Source organism: Panthera leo, chromosome B1 (assembly GCF_018350215.1).
Source record: "Panthera leo isolate Ple1 chromosome B1, P.leo_Ple1_pat1.1, whole genome shotgun sequence".
NCBI lineage: Eukaryota > Metazoa > Chordata > Mammalia > Carnivora > Felidae > Panthera > Panthera leo.
The window spans coordinates 44,801,080-44,824,020 of record NC_056682.1 but is presented as its reverse complement, the minus strand read 5'-3'; the positions used below and the strand labels follow the sequence as shown (position 1 = coordinate 44,824,020).

The 22,941-nt window shown below is 46.3% G+C and overlaps 1 protein-coding gene across 3 annotated transcripts; it reads left to right on the top strand.

Moving 5' to 3' along the window:
* Positions 1-1,127: 1,127 nt before the first annotated feature.
* ERLIN2 (ER lipid raft associated 2) lies at positions 1,128-19,098 on the top strand. Of its 3 annotated transcripts, none has more exons than XM_042934896.1 (12): positions 1,128-1,213; positions 2,409-2,530; positions 4,288-4,369; positions 5,580-5,626; positions 7,509-7,570; positions 7,735-7,860; positions 11,705-11,778; positions 11,938-11,996; positions 12,527-12,618; positions 13,423-13,512; positions 15,189-15,268; positions 15,661-19,098. In XM_042934896.1, exons 2-12 carry the CDS (start codon positions 2,424-2,426, stop codon positions 15,853-15,855), a joined length of 1,014 nt encoding a protein of 337 aa, XP_042790830.1. In that variant the 5' UTR covers positions 1,128-1,213; positions 2,409-2,423; the 3' UTR covers positions 15,856-19,098. The 3 variants fall into 3 exon arrangements, with proteins under 3 accessions (XP_042790830.1, XP_042790831.1, XP_042790832.1); XM_042934897.1 differs by lacking the exon at positions 1,128-1,213 and adding an exon at positions 1,225-1,493; XM_042934898.1 differs by lacking the exon at positions 1,128-1,213 and adding an exon at positions 2,097-2,193.
* Positions 19,099-22,941: the final 3,843 nt, after the last annotated feature.

Here is a 22,941-nt window from a genome sequence, read left to right as displayed (position 1 = left end):
GGCACAGAGCCCCCAAGGCAGCACCAGGCAGCCCACTTGTGGGCTTAACCATGTAATGCTGAAACATCCCAGCACAGACTCATCCAGGGCAAACCCAGGATGAATTCCAAGCAGACATGCCCGGAAAACCTACGCTTTTCTTTCCCTGTGTCCTAAATCTGTCTAACAGCACCATCTTGCCATCTTCTCTGTGTAAAGGCTTTTCATTTACTGGGGGCTGCAATTAACTGGCCTCTTTTCTCTTCTGCAAACAAAATAAGTTCAGTGGCTGAATGAGAAATGTCCCGATGTGCTGCTGTTGAACAGCCACAGCTGCGGACAACGTGAGGCCCTGAGACCAGAACACCCAAGCTCTAGATCCTGATCCTGGTGCCATTATGCCTTCAGTCTGCATTTGCTGGGAACCTAAGCTGCCCTCAGGGAACTTAGTCCCTCCAAGGAGAGTGCACCAGCCTCTGTGTACCGCAGTTAGGTGTTATAAAGGCAGTTAAGCTCCCGAAGTTGACGGAGCGCAAGGGAGGCTTTCATCCACCGTTACCCCCGCACCACACTGAGCTCAGGATCCTATTTACTAAAACTGGGATAACTCCTTTTTTTGTCTACTGTATGGTGCTGTGGGGACCTCAAAGGCCAAGGCTCCTAGGAAAGCAATTCAAAATAGGGACTGTTTGTTGATGAACGACGTAAAGGTGCTAATCCACGCGTTAAAAGACGTGTTTCATTCACCGGTGCTACAGGAACGCGCGAGCAGAGGGCTAGAATGGCTGCAACTCGCTGGTACCTGCCCCGAAAAATACACTTGACCTAATGGCAGGGCTGGGGGGGAGGGGGGGCGGGGGGGAATCCAGGGCAAATTCCAAAGTCAAAACCTCGGAAAGCTACATGCTCAGTCACTCAGCACCCGCCGCTACTAGCTTCCTCCCGCTCGTCACTCTCCAGGCGCTCCGCACCGTCCCCGCCCTGGAAACCCTAACCAGAGGTCCCAACGGGCCGGACCAAGCCGAGGGCGCCCCCTGGCGCCCACGCGCGGACAACGAACTCGGGGAGCGCGGGGGCGGGGCTGACAAGCTAAGAAGGCGGGAGTCTTCTCGCGTGAACTAAAGGCGTCATCGAGGCGACGGACCCGGAAGGAAGTAGCGTGTGGAGGGGCGTGGCGGTTTCTACGGTTGCACGGAGGTTCGGACGAGTACGGAGCGCCTGGAGGGACAGCCTGGTACGCGGCCCCCGCCCCTTAGTGTGCGCGCTGGGCCTGTTTGAGGCTCCCGGCCCGAGCTGATCAGCCGTTCTCCCGGGCTCGAACCCCAGCAGCCTCTCTCCCTCAGGAGCTAGAAAGCAACCCCTTTCTGTTTCGTCCCTTCCCCCTCAGCCCCAGGGCGCTTGGGACGCGCGACCCTCTCTCGGAAGAGGGCTGGGAAGGGGCGCGATTTGGGAGCGGGGAGGAGGGCATTTGCAGAAAGGACGCAGCTGCAGATCGGTAGCTGGAGTCCGCTACGGTAAAATAAGCGCCTTGCAGATGTCTGAGCCCTAGCTAGCTATGTTAGTCCTGGGAGGCAGAATCCACGCCCTGCACGGGTGGGCCCGGGCACGCCTGTGAACTTTGCTGTCAGTTACTATCGTTTTTCCAGATCCTTCGGTGTTCAGAAAATGAGTCTCTAGATGCCAGCTCTTTCTCATCCTGGTGCCTGGACCCAATTGGACCCAGGAGCCCAGTCTTCCCACCCTTGGGAACCCTCTTTCTTCTCTAACCGTGGGGCTTGGGGACCTGTCGGGTGCAAAGTGCCAGTCAAGTGTATGGGAGGGAGTGTAGAGCCCTCCCCCATTTAGATCCAAAGGAATAACTGGGAAGGTGGACGAAAAGCCAGAGAATCCCATCATGGAATTCTGCTCACATGCTGTGTCTGTCGCTCCAGCATCTGGAAAGACTAAATAATGGTTTCTTTTGAAATGGCAGGCAATTAGGACTGGGAGGCTCTGACCAGAATTACATAGCCACAACTGCCTGTCATTTGACATCCTCTGTAATTTGGGCAACATACTGCAGCTGCCTCTCTTCCCTTTTACTAGCGTGAGTGGCTCCCGTGACAGCACATTCATGTTCACAGGAAGAGAAGGCTGTGTTCTGAACGCTGCCCAATTGGCACTGGTTCTCTCTTGGGGCCCGGCTGTATCTGGAGCCACTGCCTCTCCAGCGAGGTGGGGAGTATAATTCCACAGCTAAGGAAGGAGTGGGAATGTTGCCTGAGAACAGGGATGAAAAGAGTTGTAGATCTAGCCTTGTGTTCATACTACAGCAGGCTGGATAGGAGCCACTTGCAGGGAGCCCAGCTTAGTAAGGTGCTCTCTCTGCTTGTCATGGCTTTTCTCCTGCATGTCGGACCACACACATTTTCTTGCATCTTTTTCCCTAGGATAAAGGCTCACTGATGGCTCAGTTGGGAGCAGTTGTGGCTGTGGCTTCCAGTTTCTTTTGTGCGTCTCTTTTCTCAGCTGTGCACAAGATAGAAGAGGGACATATTGGGGTGTATTACAGGTAAGGAAGGGACAGGGAGAAGCTTGCAACTTCCTGTTAAATGACTTTCTTTCCTACTCACTGTCTAGCAGATTCTGTTGAATATCTGTGTACATTGAATAGAGGAATCTTTTAGACTGAGCTGTTGTGTCAGTGACCAGGGGAGGGGGGCATATACACACACGCTTATATACATACATAAATGTAAATATAAAACTTAGTAGTCTCAAGTTGATGCTGTGGATGGTGAATGATAAATGTGTATAGAGGTTTAGAGTTAAAATCCACAGGAAACCAGTGCTTGCAGGTTATCTCTGAAACCTCGTTTTCTCATATCCCCCTCCCGGCATCTTGGTGCCACAAGGTTACCTCCGATGAGCACCAGTTCTTGATGGCAACTTGAGCTAGCCTGATCTGCCAGTTTGTACCCACTCTTTAAAATTAACGTTTCAGGGGCGCCTGGGTGGCGCAGTCGGTTAAGCGTCCGACTTCAGCCAGGTCACGATCTCGCGGTCCGTGAGTTCGAGCCCCGCATCAGGCTCTGGGCTGATGGCTCGGAGCCTGGAGCCTGTTTCCGATTCTGTGTCTCCCTCTCTCTCTGCCCCTCCCCCGTTCATGCTCTGTCTCTCTCTGTCCCAAAAATAAATTAAAAATGTTGAAAAAAAAAAAAAATTTTTAAATTAACGTTTCAGGCAAAATGAGAAATCCTGCAGATTGATACATAACCATTCGGGCAAGCGCTAGGATAGTGGTTCTTACAAGAAAGCTCCATTGGGTAGCTGTTTTATTGCTCTTTTTAAAAAATATAATAATGTATTTTTTTCCTTCATAATATAAAGCAAAGAAGCACTTACAAATCTTGGGTTGCTTTCCTTTCAGTAACCTCCATGACCAGGTTTTTTGCTTTAAGTCTTTATGAACTCCTTCTTATATATGCTCAAGATGCCTATTCCTGGATTGCTGATAGCAAGTTCTAAAAGTCTCGTTGGGATCCACTCTCCCCTTTATTTCTCCCCACCTTCTGCTTATGTGTCCCCCCAAAAAGGCTTTTAACTTTGTTACCCTTTACATACAACTTGGTTATAAAGTAATGCTACCGCCTGGAAAATATTTGTAAATGATTTTTTAAAATTTTTTTAACATTTTTATTTATTTTTGAGAGTTAGAGACAGAGTGTGGTGGGGGGTGTGTGGGGCAGGGGCAGAGAGAGAGGGAGACACAGAATCCAAAGCAGGCTCCAGGCTCTGAGCTGTCAGCACAGAGCCCGACACAGGGCTCAAACACACGAACCGTGACATCATGACCTGAGCCAAAGTCGGATGCTTAACCGACAGAGCCACCCAGGTGCCCCTTGTTTGTAAATGATTTTTAAAGCATTTCTTAAAATTATTCTTTTGATTGTTCATGTCACTGGGATCCAGCATTAGTGCAGTTAATTGATAAATGTGTTACTGGACTTAACTGCCCTCCTGGATTGCCACAAGCTCAACAGATATGACAAAGACAGAGTTCCTCTTACGTTAAGTATTGCCAGGGATTCTGCCGTCTTTATTCCACTTGGCCCATGTGCCTATTTTTCTTGCCACAAAAGCATAAATAATGGTTTTATGTTTTACCATCAAACTTCCTAGAATATTAGGGTCGAGTTGAGAGGAAGGGGTCTGTGGACATGGCTGAGACACGTGGCACTCTATATGAAACGTTTATGGGGCCGGTGCAAATAGTATTGATGTAATAGATACCTCTTGCTAAACTGCCTCTCTCTTCTTCCTCTGCAGAGGCGGTGCCCTACTGACTTCCACCAGTGGCCCTGGTTTCCATCTCATGCTCCCTTTCATCACATCATATAAGTCTGTGCAGGTATACTTGGCTTATGGGGTATGTTTGGACCACTGCAGATTTGGGGTGTTGACAAACGCGTGATTGTAATTACTTACCATTAGGTCAGTATAATGCCTTTCCAAGGAATCTCATACACACACACACACACACACACACACACACACACACAAACATACACACAAACGCGTACACACACATATATATATGTGTATACATACATACGTACATGTGTATGTATATATGCACATGTTTATATACACGTATGCATATATGCATGTATATGTGTACATATATGTATATGTGTATGTATATATATCTAATGGAGAATGAGGCTCCATGAACCATGTACTCTAGAGCTTTATTTGGTTGTTGAAATAGCTGGATGGGGTCATTGCCTTGGCCCAGCAGCCCCAGCTGGGAATTATTTCTTCACTTCAAGGTAAAACCAAAGAAGAATATGTTCTGAATGTATAGAAGGAAAAGTAGGGTGCGTGTGTCTGTGTGTTTTAAATCACAGGCTACCAAGATAAATAGAAATAAAACATGGTAAATTTGCTGGTTCTTATTTGAAATTCATAGATGTGAACATAATTTGGTTGGGGTGGGAGGAGTTGGACTCAGTGAAGGGAAATGACATCTAAGTAGAAGTAGGATTAGTTATGACAGATCTAAAAGCCTGGCTAAGTTAGACTAGCCATCTTTGAAGTATGTCCAGCTAAGAGGAATAAGATTTAGAGAATGACTTTAAAACTAACCCAGGAAAATATCCCAGGATACCTCCTCAGCATTCTCCCTGTACATCACTTCTGCTATTTCCTCTGCTCGATGGTTTCTAGAGTGCATTTGTGCACATGACCTCACGAGTCTTACAATAAGGCTGAGAATGGGCTGAGCCAAATAAAGAATCCGCTGTTTCAAGACTGGTAAAGGAAGAGACAGAGATAAACACAGGTCTTAGGACTCCTAATGCAGGGTCTTTTTTACTAAGTCATTACTAAGCTCATCTGTATGGTGATTCACTTACAGTGAAGGGGGGGGAGGTGGGTAGGTACCTTTGTTTGGGTGTCACACCCTATAAGTAAGGAGGATTAGGTGAAACATTCATGTTTAACAAGAGCAAAGCTCATCCCAGATAACTTCAAGGACCAGGCCATTTGGGATTCTAAAATGCAGTTACTTTGCTTGTCACTGCCCATTTTACAGCATTTTATGTCTCCTCCATTTCTAGACCACACTGCAGACAGATGAGGTGAAGAACGTGCCTTGCGGGACTAGGTAAGGGCCCCGGGATAAAGCAGTTACACCTGCAGCAACAGAAGGGCTGTCTGGCTGACTGCAGCAAGAGATAGCGAAAAGGGATGCATTCCTTCCTGGTAGTTTTACCAAGTTCCCCACCTCCTAGCTCCCTAGGCTCCAATTTGACTAGGCGGTGCAGTGCATCGGGGAAAATCATGGGAGGTAGACAGATTTGGGAGAGCCTGGAATGCTGTGATAAGTTTGGACTTTTTCTGTTACAAGTGAAGATCCACTAAAGGCCTTCAGCAGGCAAATGACCCAATACAAGAAGATAGGTTTTGTATAACCATCTATGGAGAATGTTTTAAAGGTAGGGGGAGGGGCGCCTGGGTGGCTCAGTCAGTTAAGCGTCCGGCTTCGACTCAGGTCATGATCTTACAGTTCGTGAGTTCAAGCCCCACATCAGGCTCTGTGCTGACAGCTCAGCGCCTGGAGCCTGCTTCGGATTCTGTGTCTCCCTCTCTCTCTGCTCCTCCTCCGCTTGCAGTCTCCCTGTGTCAAAAATAAATAAACATTTAAAAAAATAATAAAAAATAAATAAAAAGGTAGGGGAGACCTCAGGGTCTGGCGATCCAAACAGAACACTGCTCTAGTGGTCCGCTTGGAAAGTAAAGGAGATCTAAACTGGACAGGGTGACAAACACCACCACAAGGAAACATGGGAGCAAATCCAGAATTAGGGCATCTCACGGGATAATGGGCCTGATCTCATCACAAGGAGGAGCTTTGGGTTGAAAAGGAGACTTAAAAGACATAAATGTGGTGGATGGTGAGCCTTGATTAGAACCTGGTTCAAAAATACCAGCTATGAAAGACAGAGAAGGCCTGGATTCGTCAGCTCGGGCTGCTATAACACAGTGCCACAGACTGGGTGGAAACTGGTGAAGCCTCTCTTCCTCGCTTGCATATGGTGGCTTTGCTGTGTGCTCACACGGCCTTTCCTCTGTACATGCAGAGAAAAAGATGTTTGGTGGCTGCCTTTTTTCGTTTACCACTCTAATTGGGTGAGCGCCCCACCCCTAAGCCCTTATAACCTTAATTACCACCTGAAAGGCCATCTCTCAATACAGTCACCTGGGGGTTTTGGAGTTTACACTTATGGCTTTTTGGAGGGCACACACTTCAGTCCACAACAGGATCAAGTGAGGAAATTGGAATAAGGACTAGGTATCAGAGGCTGTTAAGGGATTCTTGCTAATTTTCTTACGTTTGGGGATGGAGTTAGGACTACATAGGAGAATGTCATTACTCCTAGGTGAGTGTTGCTTACTAAAGTATGAAGGGGTAAAGAGTATCATGACTGCAACGTTGAAATGTTCAGCATAAAAAAGATCAATCAAGAAGGTAAAATGTTAACAGTTGTTAAGTTTAGTGTTCGTGTATGGCCGTTAGTTGTACTATTCTTTTCACCGTTCCTGTATACCCAAAATTGTTTATAAAAACGAATATTTGCAGGGAAAGGGAAGGGCTGAACCAACGTGAGGGTGGAGACCATGAGAAATGGTGACCGGAAAATCCCACTGTGACCTTTAAGTTCTGAGAACACCTTGACTTTTCCCTGCAATTGATTGCTTCAGTCAAAAGGCATGGCAGATTCAAAAGATACAGACTATTCTTTTTCTTACTGGTACCCCCAAAAGTTTCATTTTTCTCCGTCTGGAGATATTTTTAGGAGGTGTGATTTCTTGGGAGACTGTGTTCTTGCTCCAAACTTGGAAGATTCCTACTTGGAGATCCCTCCTGCCTTCTGACCTCCCTCGAACTCTTTCCTGCTGAGTCACACTTCTTACGCCATCGCCCTGGGACTGCACTGTGTTCCAGAGCCTACTGGTGACTTCTCTGTCCCTTCTTCCTCCAACAGTGGTGGTGTAATGATCTACTTTGACAGAATTGAAGTGGTAAACTTCTTGGTCCCAAACGCAGGTACGTTTTTCCAGTTTCCCTTCTCCACCGGCTTACTTTGCCCAGCATGTCCCCCCGCGCGCCCCCCACCACCAGGGTCTGCTGCAGCACGTCAGGCAGTGGCGGGGGGGGGGGGGGGGGGGGGGCTGCCTTTTCTTACCTTGCAATCCCACCCTCCCTCCCAGTGTATGACATAGTGAAGAACTACACTGCTGACTACGACAAGGCCCTCATCTTCAACAAGATCCACCACGAACTGAACCAGTTCTGCAGCGTGCATACGCTTCAGGAGGTCTACATCGAGCTCTTTGGTAAGGAAGCCTCTTCTGGCCATGGTATGCCTTGGCAGCTGTTCCCCCCACCACCGACTTCCGAGCCACCGTAGGGCAGGATGGGTACGGGTGGACAGGAAGTGCAAGCCCAGTGCTCAGGAACCGGTCTGTGCTGATAGAAGCAGAAGGTCAAGAAGACAGGTGAAGTTTGGGCACATGGATGACAGTGGACTGGAGGCCTCCTGGTTCACATCAGGACTGGAATGGCAGTCCCTAAAACACCTGCTGTCCCTAAAACACCCTTCTGTAATAAGACAGGGTCAGTTCTCAAGAACCTGAGAGAGTATCCAACCCAGCAGCCTCATTTTCAGATAAGGGTACTGAGTGAGGCTCAAAGAGACAAATGGCAGGGCTGAAGCTAGAACTCTCGCTTCACCTTGCTTCCCACCACACCACACCGAATGCAGGGAAGCCAGGAAAGGCGAAGAGGACGGCAGGAGTCGCATTTAATTCTGGAAGGGGGACAAGGACCATAGCTACTTAAAGTTCCCAGAGCTTTGTGGTGGTGGGTCTTTTTAACCCTATACCTGTAGGGATGAATAGGAAAATCCTTAAAAGAATCCACGTACTTAAGTGGATACCTTTTGTCCTCTTTAGCCACCAAAATAAACATAGTGTGACTTTAGCAGCAAGGGAGGGAAACAGTTCAGTAATCCTTAAAGCTCTTTCGCAAGAAGCGTTCTGGTTCAGCTTGCTGCCGGAAGTGTTCTAGTAGCCGGTGCCGAAAGTAAACGATGGTACAGCTAGTCTTGATATGAGGACTAGACAGTGACTTTTCCCAGGAATCTTCCTGAAAAAGGACCGTGCGTGAGGACGTTTCAGAGTAGACAGGGGAGGAGCGCCTGGTGCTGCCGGAGACCGCGATCAGAGCCCCCTGCACACGGTGTTCCAGATTTGGGAAATCGTCAGAGTCACTTTCAATTTTTCTGCAATAGGAAGTGAATCTAAATTCACTTTAGAGGGTTTGGATTCAGCATGCTTTTACAAAAAATGCAGTAAGTTTGCCTTATTTTTTTCTTTTTTTTACCTCAAACTGATTAGCATTTTATAAAATATCATTACTTTTCTCTAGAGCCACTGTTTTAGAACTTGTGCCATTAAATGAACATTTTAAAGCATTTGAAACAACAAAAGGCAAAGGGGTCTAATTTCCATGAAGAGAAAATGAAAATGTGACATCATTTTGCGTTAGAAAACTTCTTACTGTCAAGGCGCCTGGCTGGCTAAGTCAGTGGAGCACGTGACTCGATCTCAGGGTCATGGGTTCGGGCCCCACATTGGGAGTAGAGATTACTTAAAAATAAAATCTTCAAGATAAAGTAAAAAGAAAGAAAGAAAACTTACTGTCATAGAGATAAACTTAGTAGCTTAGTGAAGCTTCTTTTACAGAGAAGCTCAGAAAATATATTTGCTTTGAAATGTTTTTCTTTTTAAAGTTAAGTCTTGGGGTGCCTGGGTGGCTCAGTTGCTTGAGCATCTGACTTCTGATTTTGGCTCAGCTCATGACCCCAGGGTTGTAGAATCAAGTCCCACGTCAGGATCCATGCTTAGATTCTTAAGATTCTCTCTGTCTCCCTCTGCCCCTCTCCCTTGCTCATGCTCTCTCTCTTTCTCAAAAAATTAATCAATTGATTAGAAAAATTAAGTCTTGGGAGATCACTGTCTTGCTTAGAATCTATTTGCATCTGTAAAAGAGAAATTCATGTCTCAAATCCCACTCGTTAGGCATGGAGGTTTTCTCCTGGTTCTGTCCTCTCAGGACTCACAGCCCTGACTCAGCTTCGTGGCCTAATTCTCATCACTGCTTACCCTGCTGCGTCCTCTCTGCCCACTTTATAAATTTTTTTATGTTTTATTTTTTATATTTGAGAGAGAGACAGAGAGCGAGTAGGGGAGGGGCAGAGAGACAGAGACAGAATCTGAAGCAGGCTCCAGGCTCTGAGCTGTCCGAACAGAGCCCAATGCGGGGCTTGAACTCACAAACCATGAGATCATGACCTGAGCCGAAGTCGGACCCTTAACTGACTGAGCCACCCAGGCACCCCAGTCTGCCGACTTTATAAAAACATTACCTGGTACTTGCTCAGAAGTTGACCTGATTCAACCTCTTTGTGTAATATAACCTAATCAGAATTTATCTGCAGAACTATAATGTGTAAAAAACTTACTAGTATTGCTTTGATAATAAACCACCTTGCAAAATATTTCTTCCAGATTGTCCTAGAAAGTTACTAGCCCAGGACCACAGGTGTCCACTAATAAATGACAATGTTATTATTAACCTAGGGAGGGCACAGAACATCTCAAATTTGGTTGATCTATCTAAAATAGAAAATATGAAATGTGATGTTTATCTCCATCTGTCAAATTGTTAAACACATATCAGGTCTGAGGTGCTGCCTTTGGGGCATTTCTCCCTCACGCTGACAGGCTCATGAGAGCATATCCAGTCCATAGAAATGTTAAAATTCCTTGCTGACCGATATGACAGCTGAAGAAAGTGCCATTTTAGACCTAAAAATTAAAGCATAGTGACCAAACAGGTTTATTAGTTTGACTGCTAACTCGCTTGAGCACATCACTGAACCTCCATGGGCCTCCATTTGGGCATCTGTTAAAGGCATTTGCTGTTCCTCAGTGGCTCCTCTTTGGGCACAGGTGACCAAGAACGGCTACTTCAAGCAGGTGACAGCTGACAGTAATAAGAGAGGTGATTCAGTTCCGATGTCCCAGCCAGATTTCGAGGTTTCATGGAGTCTTCTCAGGGCCTTGCAGGGTCTTATAGAAGACCTCGGGAGGGTGGTCGGGGGGGGGGGGGGGGGGGAGGGCCAGGAAGAGAAGCCCCAGGCCAGAGAGGGCAGCTGTGGCCCCGCACAGTCACAGCCAGAAGGGGCAACCAGTTAGAGCTCTTCCTAAACTTCCCTATGAAACGACTCCCATGTGAATTCTGACAGAGCAATCAGGGCCAAAGCAAACGACACATCAGAGGACTTGGGCTCATTTCCAGAACCGTAAATTTTCATTTTCCCCTTGTGTTATTTGATGGGAGTTCTTAATGGAAATAGTCTTCCCTGGGGCTTTCCTTGACGTCAGAGTCTGTTTTTCTGGTAGAAACTTCTAAAATTACCAGATTTAATGTGCTTGGCTCCCTTCGAAATACCTAACACAGCCACTCCACCTTCCTTCCTCTTGAAAATGGGGGCCCGCCCTCTGTTTCGCTGCTGTTGTCTAGGGGAAGGCTGCTGCCTGACTCAAGAAATGTGCTAGAATTGTTGTTTGTACTTGTTCTTTTGAAAGCTCAGTTTCCTTTTGGGCAAGGTTGATATTTTCAACAGCCTCGGTGATTTTATCTGGAGGCCACAGGAAAAGGACACTCTCCCATCTAGCTTATGTAGAGGGGCCGCACAGGGATGTCACTTTGAAAGATGGGTGGCGGGGGACGCCTGGGTGGCTTAGTCATTTAAGCATCTGACTTCAGCTCAGGTCACGATCTTCTGGTTCATGAGTTCAAGTTCCATGTCTGGCTCTGTGCTGACAGCTCAGAGCCTGGAGCCTGCTTCAGATTCTGTGTCTCCCTCTCTCTCTGCCCCTCCCCCCGCTCGTGCTCTGTCTCTCTCTCAAAAATAAATAAACATTAAAAATTTTTTAAAAACAAGAAAGACGTGCAGGGTATCTTTAGATTTCTGGGCTCTGCCTTGGAAAGACCTTTGGCCTGTCAGGTGCATTCTTGAGCTGGCGTGTTAGTTTGTACTCTGCCCTCACACTTTCCTCCACCCTGCCTAAAAAACGTAACAACAACGTTTTCGGTCTTTCTTGATTCCAGATCAGATTGATGAAAATCTCAAGCTGGCTTTGCAACAGGACCTGACCTCCATGGCCCCCGGGCTCGTCATCCAAGTAAGCATGGCCACTGTGGGACACCCCCTGGTAAAGGTGTATCCCCCACTCTTCCAAGGGATGTCCTTCTTGTGCAAGCAGATCAAGGGCTAGTGGCAGCTGCTCGGGTCCCTCACCACCCTCACCTTCCCATCAGGTGCTATTTTTATCCTTCCCCAGGCCGTGCGGGTCACAAAGCCCAATATACCCGAGGCGATCCGCAGAAACTACGAGTTGATGTGAGTATTCCCTCTGCCCAACCTGTACCCCCCACTCTGTCCCACACCCCTCACCTCATCCCATCCCAGAGTTAACCCGTGCCACGCGTTTCTTCCCCTCCTTGAGTATTCGGCACAGCCCGCTGCACTGTAAGGTGGGGCGGGTGTGTCACAACAGTCACCTGGGCTCCGGAGAAGCCCTTTCAAGCAGTGATGCTTTGAAAAGGGCCAGGGGGCATTGTTTGTGCTTCATGGCTCGTGCCAAAGAAGATGGGAGGAAGAGGCGGTTCAGTGGGCAGGCAGGTGCATTTTACCTAAGTAAATTATGCTTTACTTCTCACAAATGAGTTATTTGGGAGGAGAAAGAGAGCCGCATTACTGCCTGCAACAGATCTGCTCTTACTTGGGACAGGGAACAGCCTTCCAGGCGAGAGTGAGAAAGCCAGGTTTGCCTCTCCTCAGCAGAAGTTTGGTTCCTCCAGGGGACAGTGAAGTTCCTCGGAAGCGTTTTCCGCAGCCGCCTCACGGCTGCATACTGTTCTTCCCTTCAGGGAAAGCGAGAAGACAAAGCTGCTCATTGCAGCCCAGAAACAGAAGGTGGTGGAGAAGGAAGCTGAGACAGAGCGCAAGAAGGCCCTGATCGGTCTGGATGTGGTTCTGGGATCCCCTCTCAGGGTGGAAGGGCTGGGGAAGGCGGGCAGATGGCGAGGAAGCCTCGGGCGCGGTTAGGTCACACGGTCCTGCAAACCCTGGCCGCGCACAGGAGCGGCACTTGTACTCCCGGAAGCGACACTGAAGTTGTCAGATGGTGGGCAGGGCCGGTGAGCTTTGAGTCTCCCCCTATCTCTGAAATGAAAGGATCCCTTCCTAGTTAATTCTTAATCGATAATAGTAGTAGCTAATACTTCTCAAGCACCTACCATGAGCCGTGCACTTTTCTAAGCACTTACATGTGACTCGTCTCCTCACAAGCACGAAGGGACTAACTAACGTGCCCAGTGTCATATGGCAAGTAAGTGGTGGAAATGGGGTTCACCCGCAGAGACCCTGGCCAGAACCCGGCTCCTAACCTCTGCACTAGATCATCAACGACTACTGACTGCTTCCCAGAGTGAAGTGGCAGGAAGAACCTTTTTAGACACTACCGTATTCCTTAAAATACTCTTTTGGGAGAAACACCCCTGTGACTTAGGAGAGAGGTTGGGACTCATTCCTCGCTTTCATGGGAGGGCCCAGGTCTCCCGGCTGACTGTCTCATGCCGATGTCGGGGTACTGCACTCACAGGTGCAGTCCACACGTGCCCACCGTGGTCACCCTCTGGGGCCCTCCCTCTGAACACATCCGCATCCCCGCATCAGGGACTCTGATCACAGGAAGGGTGGGATTTAGTCTAGCCTGTGAGATATCCATAGTGCTCTAAGCCTTTTCTCAACATCGTCACTACAGAGGCAGAAAAAGTGGCTCAGGTGGCAGAAATCACCTATGGGCAGAAGGTGATGGAGAAGGAGACCGAGAAAAAGATTTCGGAAATTGAAGGTGAGCAAAGCTGAAATGAGTGCCTGAGTTTTCCTCACGCCCCACTGTGTGGCTGGGTGGGGGTGGGGTCGGGAGAGCCCTTTTCCTTGGCTCTTTAACCTTTGTTCTAAGATGTCCGGATTTCCTTGGAAAATTCCTTTTTCACTGTGCTTTGACTCAAGTTTGGGGGAGATTTGGGCCAGGCTGGCATACGTTTTCCACTTCAGAGAGCGTTCACTGATTCAACAAATGTCCATGTAGTGCTGTTAGGTGCTCTCGGGTGAGGAGTAAGAAAAAGGGAAATTGTGTAAATCCCTGCTGTCTGGCAAGGGTCTCAGTGGCAGTGAACTCAGAGGCTAGGCCAGAACAGCCCCTCCTTGTGCCGTGCCTACCCCCCACAGCTGTGGCTTCTAAGTCTGCTCTCAGTATCCCTATGGTAGATACTGAGGCAGGTCTGAAAAAGACACCTTTTCGGTACCAACAACACTGGAGCTGGAGAAAAGTGTTTTCTTGACTGGCTTTTCTGAATATTATTCACCTTCAGTTCCCTGCCCCTAAGCCCTCAGCTCATTCCCACCACCTGCCCTTTCCTTCACGTGGTGCCTTATATCAAGCAAATTCTAGGACAAAAATAGGACCTCGAGGCCCAGCTTCGAAATGCCATGTCAACTTGTACTCACCATGGGGCTCTCAGGCTTTGCAGGGGCCCAGTGAGGAGCCAGCTGGGATTTTACAGGCCAGCAGTTCCTTGTTAGGGAGCTCTCTGCAAAACAACGCATTTTTATTTCTTATAAAAACATGTCATCAGGTGCTAAGACCACTTGAGTGGGCCCCATGCAGCCAGCGCCCCAGCCAGACTGCACGCTCTTTCCGCCCGGGGCCGTGCTGGGGGTGTGCAGTAAGAACCCACCCACAGGCTGACCTTTCTTCTAGGCTTTTTGCTACAGATATTACACGAGACTGGCCGCATTCCCAAGGCAAGGGAGCAAGCATCAAAAGTTTTGCATCAGCTTGACAGAAAGCTGGTCTCAGCAGATTAAGGAAGTGTTTTGCTTGCATGGTGGAAGTTTAAATAGGTCTTCATCCAAACAGGTGTTAGTCTGGACCATGGCATGGACTTCTCCTGTTGGGAGTTGTGCCAGCTTAACCAGTGTTAACTAGAATCTTTTTGAAATGGTCAGTGGAAATAAAAGAGAAATGAAGGTGGAGAGGGACCGAGCTGTTTCATGTTCGTGGCATCCAGGTTTAGGGGGAGCCACTTCTGGCTGTCTTTAGAGCCTTCTTTGGGCTCCTCGCGCTCTTGCTGTGCAGCACAAGAGGTGTGAAGTGGCACCCCACCCCTGTCTTCCCAGACGCGGAGCGACAAGGACTCAGCCTGTGGACACAGGAAGTGTCCCTTGGCAGCACTTTTCCCGAGACTGCCTTCGTAAGTGTCGCTGGGCATAGCAACAGACGTGCTCAGAGTTGGTCCCCACTATCCGGAGATGACTTCAAAGCATTTTTCACCCATGGTTGATTTTCACAACAACTTATGAAGTAGGAAAAAATGCCTCTTTCCACCATTTCACGGAAGAGGAAACCAAACCACAGAGAGAAAAGAGCAGTCTCCCAAGGTCACAGAGGCAACCAGGGGAACGTCACAGGGCCCAGGGTTCTGGTAACATCTACACTGCAGTTCACTGCGTTCTTGCCCTCAGATGCTGCCTTTCTGGCCCGGGAGAAGGCAAAGGCTGATGCCGAGTGCTACACCGCTATGAAAATCGCTGAAGCAAACAAGGTAAAGCCCAATGCACCTGGTGACAAGAGGGTATATTTGGCTTTGGGCTGATGTGGTTTGAGGGTTTGTGATGTTGGATGGCCACTGCCACCAAAGCCCCTCCTAGCCAGACGTGCTGGCTGCCATGCGGTGTGGGCCTGGTGCTCCCCTGTTCCTTAGCCATGCCTCAGTAGAAGCTCAGTTGTCGTGCTAAACCCAGAAACTCCCTAAAACTCCCTTGCAGCTCTGACCTTGGAAATCAGTACCCGTTACTAACAGAACAGTGAGACCAGGAAGGGGTAGGGAAGGCACATTTCTTCGACAAAGACCCTCTCCTTGTGAAAAGTGAAGGGTGCCATCCAGAGTTTTCTTGAATCTGCCTCCACATAGCCGCCTTTCCTTTTTTCTTACAGCTAAAGCTGACCCCTGAGTATTTGCAGCTGATGAAGTACAAAGCCATTGCTTCCAACAGCAAGATTTACTTTGGCAAAGACATCCCGAACATGTTCATGGACTCCGCAGGCGGTCTGGGCAAGCAGTTCGAGGGGCTAGCTGACAAGCTGAGTTTCGATGATGACCCCTTGGAAGCAGACCCTGAGGAGAATTGAAATTTTTGTATACGACCTCAGATGACACTTAAAAGAGATCTTTATTTTTGAATGATGAACCAGGATGCTCCTCCCTCCCACATTACCTGCCTTGACTCTCTCCCACATTCGGTGGTGAAAAAAAAGAAGAAATGGATTTAAATAGATCCCCTCCCTGGGAAGGACGGGAAGGGGTTGATGATTTGGGGTTTTATTCAGGTAAGTGGGTCAGATGACTTCTGTTAAGACTGGGAAACCATGGCTTTGACCTTTGCCCTCTAGACACTAATTTTAGCCCTTTGAAGCAGATTTAAGGAGGGACTCAGTCATTACAGAGTGGGAGAAACGTAGGGTGTTGCCTCCAGGTGATCTGATTTCCCTTATTTGGGAAAACGGGGTCCAGTTTTCTCGCCCCTGCCTCCAAGGTGGGAGACACCTGGGGGTGAGGCCCAGCAACTGAGCAAATGTGTGCTTTTGAGTTTGCCAGCAGAGCTGCGGGGGGACAGCTGCAGGGGATGTTGGGCTTTGCTGGCATTTCTCTCGGGGCGTCTGTGAGTCACGTTGGCACGCTTTTCTGGAGTCCTCTTAAGGAAGAACCTGAGCTGTCGGCTCTGCAGACCTTTCTGTCCACTGCCCTCCTTGCCCCAGGGCTCAAAGAGCGGTGGTTTCCAACTACATTCCAGAGTCAGGCTTTGGGCACCACCACACGCTTCTTTTTAAAACTTTTCACCTGTTCTGTGATTTGGTTTTTTCCTCTCACATCTGTTCATTAATTCCACTTGGCATCAGGAAGACAGGAACAAACAACCCAAGTGTCTTAATAGCTGCTGACGTGGGGTTGTCATCTCTCTCAGCCACCATGGCACCTGCTTGGCAAACTGCGTATGTTCCTTGAGATCAAGTGTCTTTTCTATTGTGGGGATTCTACCTTGAAGAGCTCCTGTGGGGGAGGAGGACGGTCCCTGGAAGATCTCCTAGTCATAATGCTTCTAGCTTGCGCTGGCATTAGTCTGACGCAGCGATAAAAAGGGAGCCCATTCTCTAAGTAGCACGTGTTTTTAAATCTAGGGCACTGACAGCCACACAGGGGTCAGACTGAGTGCTAAATCTCCAGAGACAGCGATGGGGGTACATGCCCGAGGCCCTGCCCCGGCCCCTGGGTTGGAAGGGCTGCATCAAAATCTGTTCAAATGTTTGAGTTTGGTTTTAGTTTTGTTTTTGTTTTTCCATTTCTAAGTAGGAAAAATTTGAGTCACTCTGGGAGATTTGGGATGGAGGAGAACAAACATGAAAGGTTTTCTTCTATCCTGAAATGGGGGGTGGGGTGGTGTTCAGCTTATGTAGCCTACGAGTCGTGCACCAGATTGTTAGGTTGTCTCGAGTTAACTTGCAAACACGTTGGTATTCTCCATGACAAGCTCTGGTTGAGAATTCAGCCTTGTTATTAGCCTCCCCCCCCTCCCCCCACCACCAAAGAAACTACCACTGTACCCCCTCAGCGATACTATGAATGATACTTTCTGGCACAGATCCCCACTTCATTTTTGATCCCATGCCCAGACCTGGTTTATCGAACGGTCCCAAAATTCGGGCCAGCTTGCTCCCAAGTAGCACCAGGCTTGTCTAGGGTCCTGGGAACAATCAGCCTGCTTAGGTAGAAACAAAATGTGAACTCCTCTGAAATGCTGCCCTTCTCTGTTCTTATCTCTGGGACTTAGAATTTTCAAACCACTGGTCCTGGTCACACTTTGTGCAGGCAACCACATGTTCGTGGGAATGATGGGTTTTAATGTGCTCACAGGCGCTTGCAGAAGACAGTCTCCCGAGGCCAACAGGGTAACCGTCATTAAGATATACTCACCCTCCTCCATTTCGGTGCCATTGATCCCTTGTTAGGAGCAACAGGACACATGACATCCAGCATCCCCAGTTTTCATATTTGTCAGCTCCCCCTACCCTGAGACTTGCCGCCTCAGCCTCAGAAAATGCTACCTTAACAGAACCCAAGGCAAGGATGTCTCAGCCTCTGAACAGTACGTTTGCTCAGGTTCTTAACTTGAAAGTCTCCCTAATACCAACATTCTGTGATAGTTTGTCCCTTGCACTAGATACACTTTAACCACAACAGAGCCTCAGTAAAGTCTGCTGCACCTGCCCCCCTCACTGCTAATGTTGCTTCCTCTTTAAACACAAAGTATAAATGTTGCAGTAGCCCTCGGTTCAAATTCAACGGTTATCTATAACCTGCCTAAATGGTGAAATCATGGAGGTCAGCGGTTTCCTCAGCATGGGACTAACCAGTCTGTCTGTGCGACTTTGTTTCTTTAACACTCACTAGAAAATCCAATCTTAAAACATTTGAGTTCTAAACATGTAAAATGTGACAGCCTACAATTTTGTAGGCAGCAAAGTCATGGCTGCTATTTATAAATGGAACTTCTATCAAAATAAGTAACTGTTTATAAAATACAGTTTTTGTAGGATTTTCCAAGGAAAAGTCACCTTGGCTGAATGTTTCTCACTAAACTTTACAGAAGTGGTTCATATTCGGTACTGTTTTTAATCACTTTTTTAATATAAGGACAGAATATTTGCAAGGAAGCCAAAGTTTGTTAATAATTTTTATAAGACTAAAATAACATAAATCTGAAGGTAACTGTGGTCATATTAAGTTGAAGGAGGAAAAAAATTGACAATTGTAGCACTATATTGATCCAAAAAAAGTTGTTTTATACATGATCTGTTGTAATTTCTATGGGTATGTGTATCTTTCAGCATTGATAACTTTGCCATTTACAGAGAGTAAGTAGTGAAAGTAAGATCACCGTATTTACTGACTTCTCTAAGTTTGATTGAAGATAAACCTCCCTCAGTTGAAAATAAACCTGTATCTTGGCTAGTGGCTGCTCTGTGTCCATGAACTTAACCTCTACTTTAGTGCTCAGTAGGATTCTAGCCACAATTTCTATTGCTTCCTTAGAAAAGAGTTAATAGCCAATCAGTTTGTGTTTGTATTTCCATTTCTGTGTAAGCTGGTAATTGAATAGTCAAACAAACTCTACTTTGAAAGAGCCCCAACAGTTTAATGACCCCCTTTGTAAATGAGAAATGATTCTTGTTATATTAATAACTCTATAAATTATATGCTGGATTAATTGCCTTAGGTTGATAGCTGGAGGAATTGTTTTAGACAACACTAAAGGTGTGAATTTATATCTGAGTTTTATTTTCAGTCTTGCTAAATAAAACAAGTCTTTGTATTTACTTTTTATTTTTTTTAAACGTTTATTCATTTTTGAGAGAGACAGAGCACAAGCAGAGGAGGGGAGGAAGAGAGAGAGACACAGAATCCGAGGCAGGCTCCAGGCTCTGAGCTGTCAGCACAGAGCCCGACGCGGGGCTCAAACCCACAAACAGTGAGATCATGACCTGAGCTGAAGTCAGACGCTTAACTGACTGAGCCACTCAGGTGCCCCTGTATTTACTTCTTTTATGTTAAAGTGAAATTCAGCAATAGCTCATGTTAGGATAGGTGATATAAAGAAATAAAACTAGTGGGGCACGTGGGTGGCTCAATAGGTTGAGAATCTGAGTCTTGATTTTGGCTCAGGTCATGACCCCAGATTCATGATGGGATCAAGGCCCTTCTGGCTCTGCTGAGCATGGAGCCTGCTTAGGATTCATATTCTCTCTCTCTCTCTCTCTCTCTCTCTCTCTCTCTCTCTCTCTTTCTTTCTCTCTTTCTCTCCCTCCCCCCACCCCCTCACTTGTGCGTGCTTTCTCTCTCTCAAAAGTAAACTTTAAAATATATATATATATACATAAATATATTCAGACGAATACCCCCATCATCAATGTGGAAACAGTAAACAACTAACCTGTAAACTTGGCATGATTCTGGGTAGGTGCTGTAGAGGTTGCTGATTTTAAAGAATCCATAGCGGCTGCACTTCCCCAAAGGGCAGAGATTCCTTGAGTTGAGCCAAAACTCATTTTGATATCAATTTAGTGAGAAAGTTACAGTCTCTACTCCGGAAAGCCGCCCAGCCTAAGGCTGCCAAACAAAATACGGGGTGCTCCGTTCAGTCTGAATTTCACATGAACAACTAATAATTTTTAGTGTAAGGATGTCTCAAACACTGCATGAGACACACTAAAAAAATATTATTCATATGAAATGCACACTTAACTGGATATCCTATATTTTTATTTGCCAAACTTGGCAACCCTAGCCCAGGCTTTCTGAGTTTTTTTTTTTTAATGATGCTCCCAAACTTTTTCTATTGGTTTGAGAGCTGCTACGCAAATACTATGAACTTACAATTGAATAGGTAAGTTAAGAATGTAGTTACTGACATTAGACTGCCATGATTTAGATCCCTGCTCTACCATTTCTTAGGTGTATGGCCTTAAATTCTTTAACCTCTCTGAGCCTCAGTTTCCTCATCTATAAAATGGGTTGAGTGGAGGAAATGAAATCATGCACGTGAAGGGGTTAGCCCTGTGCCTACTGTGGGTAAGCACTCAGAAATAACATTTTCAATCATTTGGAAAAACAGGCCTAGGAAGCATACAACCATAAAGTGGGTACCACTATAAGATTACAGACTGCCCGGCACAGAGAGGGAAAGGGGAACAACATTAGAATGCAGCAAACAGTATTAAGAATACAGCTTCTACAGAAATGGCATATGTAAAAAGTAAGCAGGTTTGGTCCTGTGGAGAACTCCCAGTTCTCTGATATAAAAAGAGTTGAGGTGGGGCACCGGGGTGGCTCGGTCAGTAGTAAGCATCTGACTCTGGCTCATGTCATGATCTCTTGGTTCGTGCATTTGAGCCCCGCTTTGGGCTCTGCGCTGAGCTGACAGCTCAGAGCCTGGAGCCTGCTTCGGATTCCCGATCTCCCTCTCTCTCTGCTCTTCCCACGCACAAGCTCTGTATCTCTCATAAATAAAATAAGACATTAAAAAATTTTTTTAATAAAAAATAAGAGTTGAGGAGGCTAGCAAAGCAAAATGCTAAGACCAAAATTTAAAAAGTAAGAAAATAAACCCCATGGGTTGACCCCATAAAAGGCATAAGGGGAATTTAGCGACTTCACATTCATAGAAGTTGCATAATGGTTGGCTAGGTATCCTCTAGCTCCCCAGAGATCAGAGAAGAGGAAATTAGTTTGCAGAATGAAGTATTTTTTAAAAGATTCTACTTGAGATAAGACCGGCTAAAATTTGAAATCCAGAAAAATAGTTGTGTGCAAATAGGAAATAAATCCAGGGATTAACATGAATAACATTTTCTCTGATGCTTTTCAAAAATTGGGGAGATTCTATGCTGTTTGGAGGGTTTAAATGTCATTCTAATTCTGTATGAAAGATCAAATGATCTCTAAAGGTCCTCCCTAGGTCTGTGGTTCTAGAATCTATATTCACATTTCAAAAGCCAAATGTGACAGTATGTTTGCTGAGGGATTGTTGTCATGGTTTCTCTACCTCAATTCATTTAAACTGGGGCACAGACATTATTTCTCCATTTCTCCTTAGAGCCAAGTAACCAGGCAACATTAATTTTCTATTATTTTATCTCTTTTTATCCCCGATAGAATCACAGTACGCACAGAAGGAAACAGTTTTAAAATCCATGAATGCATTTCCCATAATTCAGGGCCTCAGACTATAGAGGTGAATGTTTTAAACACTTGATGGCCTTTAGGATGAATAAGTATACTAGATTTTTATAAAATTATATAATCTGTTCCTCTGGGTATTTGGCTTTTTTAATCTTTCTCTTCTCCCCTTTATCCTTGCAAACTGTCAGAGCAATGTAAAGACAGTTGCTGGTGATGATGTGATTGTGGACTTCCATTTTTTAAGGATTAGGTGGTAGGGAAGAATGAAAGGTTAAATAAATTACATGGTTGATGTCCCAGAAAGAGGAAGAGAAGAAATTAAAAAGGAAAACCAGGAGAAAAAAGTGGAATACAATGCATTCAAAAGCATAGCTAAGAAGTAAAGAAATTGGAAAATGTGAAATGATGAGACCGGGGTCACCTTGATCTTTTTGCCTTTACTTCCATTTATTTCCGTAGAGTTATAGAAGGTTAGCGATGAAAAGCATCTTAGAAATGAATCCGTAGTAAAGCCTGTCTTACTCATCCTGGTCTCCCCAAAGGTACCTTTACAGAGAAATGCCTCAATAAATGTTGACTGAATAGATAAGAAGGGTGGGGGAACTCACATGTGTTGAACGTTTTTGCACTCGCTTTGGCAGAGCACTCTACTAAGGGTGTTAACACGTTATCTTGATTGATCCCCCCTGCAGCTCTGAAGGAGATTGTGACTCCATTTTATAAAAGAAAAACTAAGAACTTCAGTAACTTATCCAAGATGCCAGTTCAACAATGAAACCAAAATTCGGTGTGTCAATCCTGTGCCACCACTACCCAATCTTGGCACCACTATCCTTATTAACTTGAAAGTTCAAATCACTCTCCTGATGCCTTTTTGGGAGCCATGCACACATTCAACAGTGGAGGCCGGGGTGGGGGAGGTTGACCTTAGAATTCAAAGATGACACCTGACCTATGAAGTTACTCCTACTTGTTATCGTAATAACCTATCACCTGGATTGTACATCCTTTAGCTCTGATGAGGTGTTTATGGTTTTTTAAATGTTTTCCAAATAGCGTGTCACTTTATGTCAGGTTCACCCAATGCTTCCTCTATACATCTCTTCAACATGATCTCCATCACTGTAATCCCTTTTGTTTCACCAGTGACCGCTGCCTAGCCCCAGACCTTTCAACTCCATCTCTCTAGAGCAAAGGTCTATTATATACACACCATGAATAATTATTCTAGTCATTTTTAAAATTTTTATCATTTTGTCAGGAGTAGAAATTATCAAGTCCAGAGCCATTTTGACAACCCTAATTTACAGATACCCCCAGTTACCTGTAAACAGAAACTTCCCCCAAAGTAGTTCTTGATGGCAAGTACCCTCGGTTCTGCTCAAAGTGATTTTCCGGAACACAACATATGAAATTTTATCTCAGTTCCTGGGGTCTGGGGAGATGGTAATAGAAGAAAGAATATTGCCCTTTATTTCCTG

What these genes read in the sequence shown, in the direction of transcription:
- ERLIN2 (XM_042934896.1), top strand. Translation starts at nt 2,424, where the DNA reads ATGGCTCAGTTGGGAGCAGTTGTGGCTGTGGCTTCCAGTTTCTTTTGT. An exon ending in CCCCCGGGCTCGTCATCCAA is followed by an intron (nt 11,779 to 11,937) that starts GTAAGCATGGCC and finishes ATCCTTCCCCAG; the next exon opens with GCCGTGCGGGTCACAAAGCC. An exon ending in AAATCGCTGAAGCAAACAAG is followed by an intron (nt 15,269 to 15,660) that starts GTAAAGCCCAAT and finishes TTTTTCTTACAG; the next exon opens with CTAAAGCTGACCCCTGAGTA.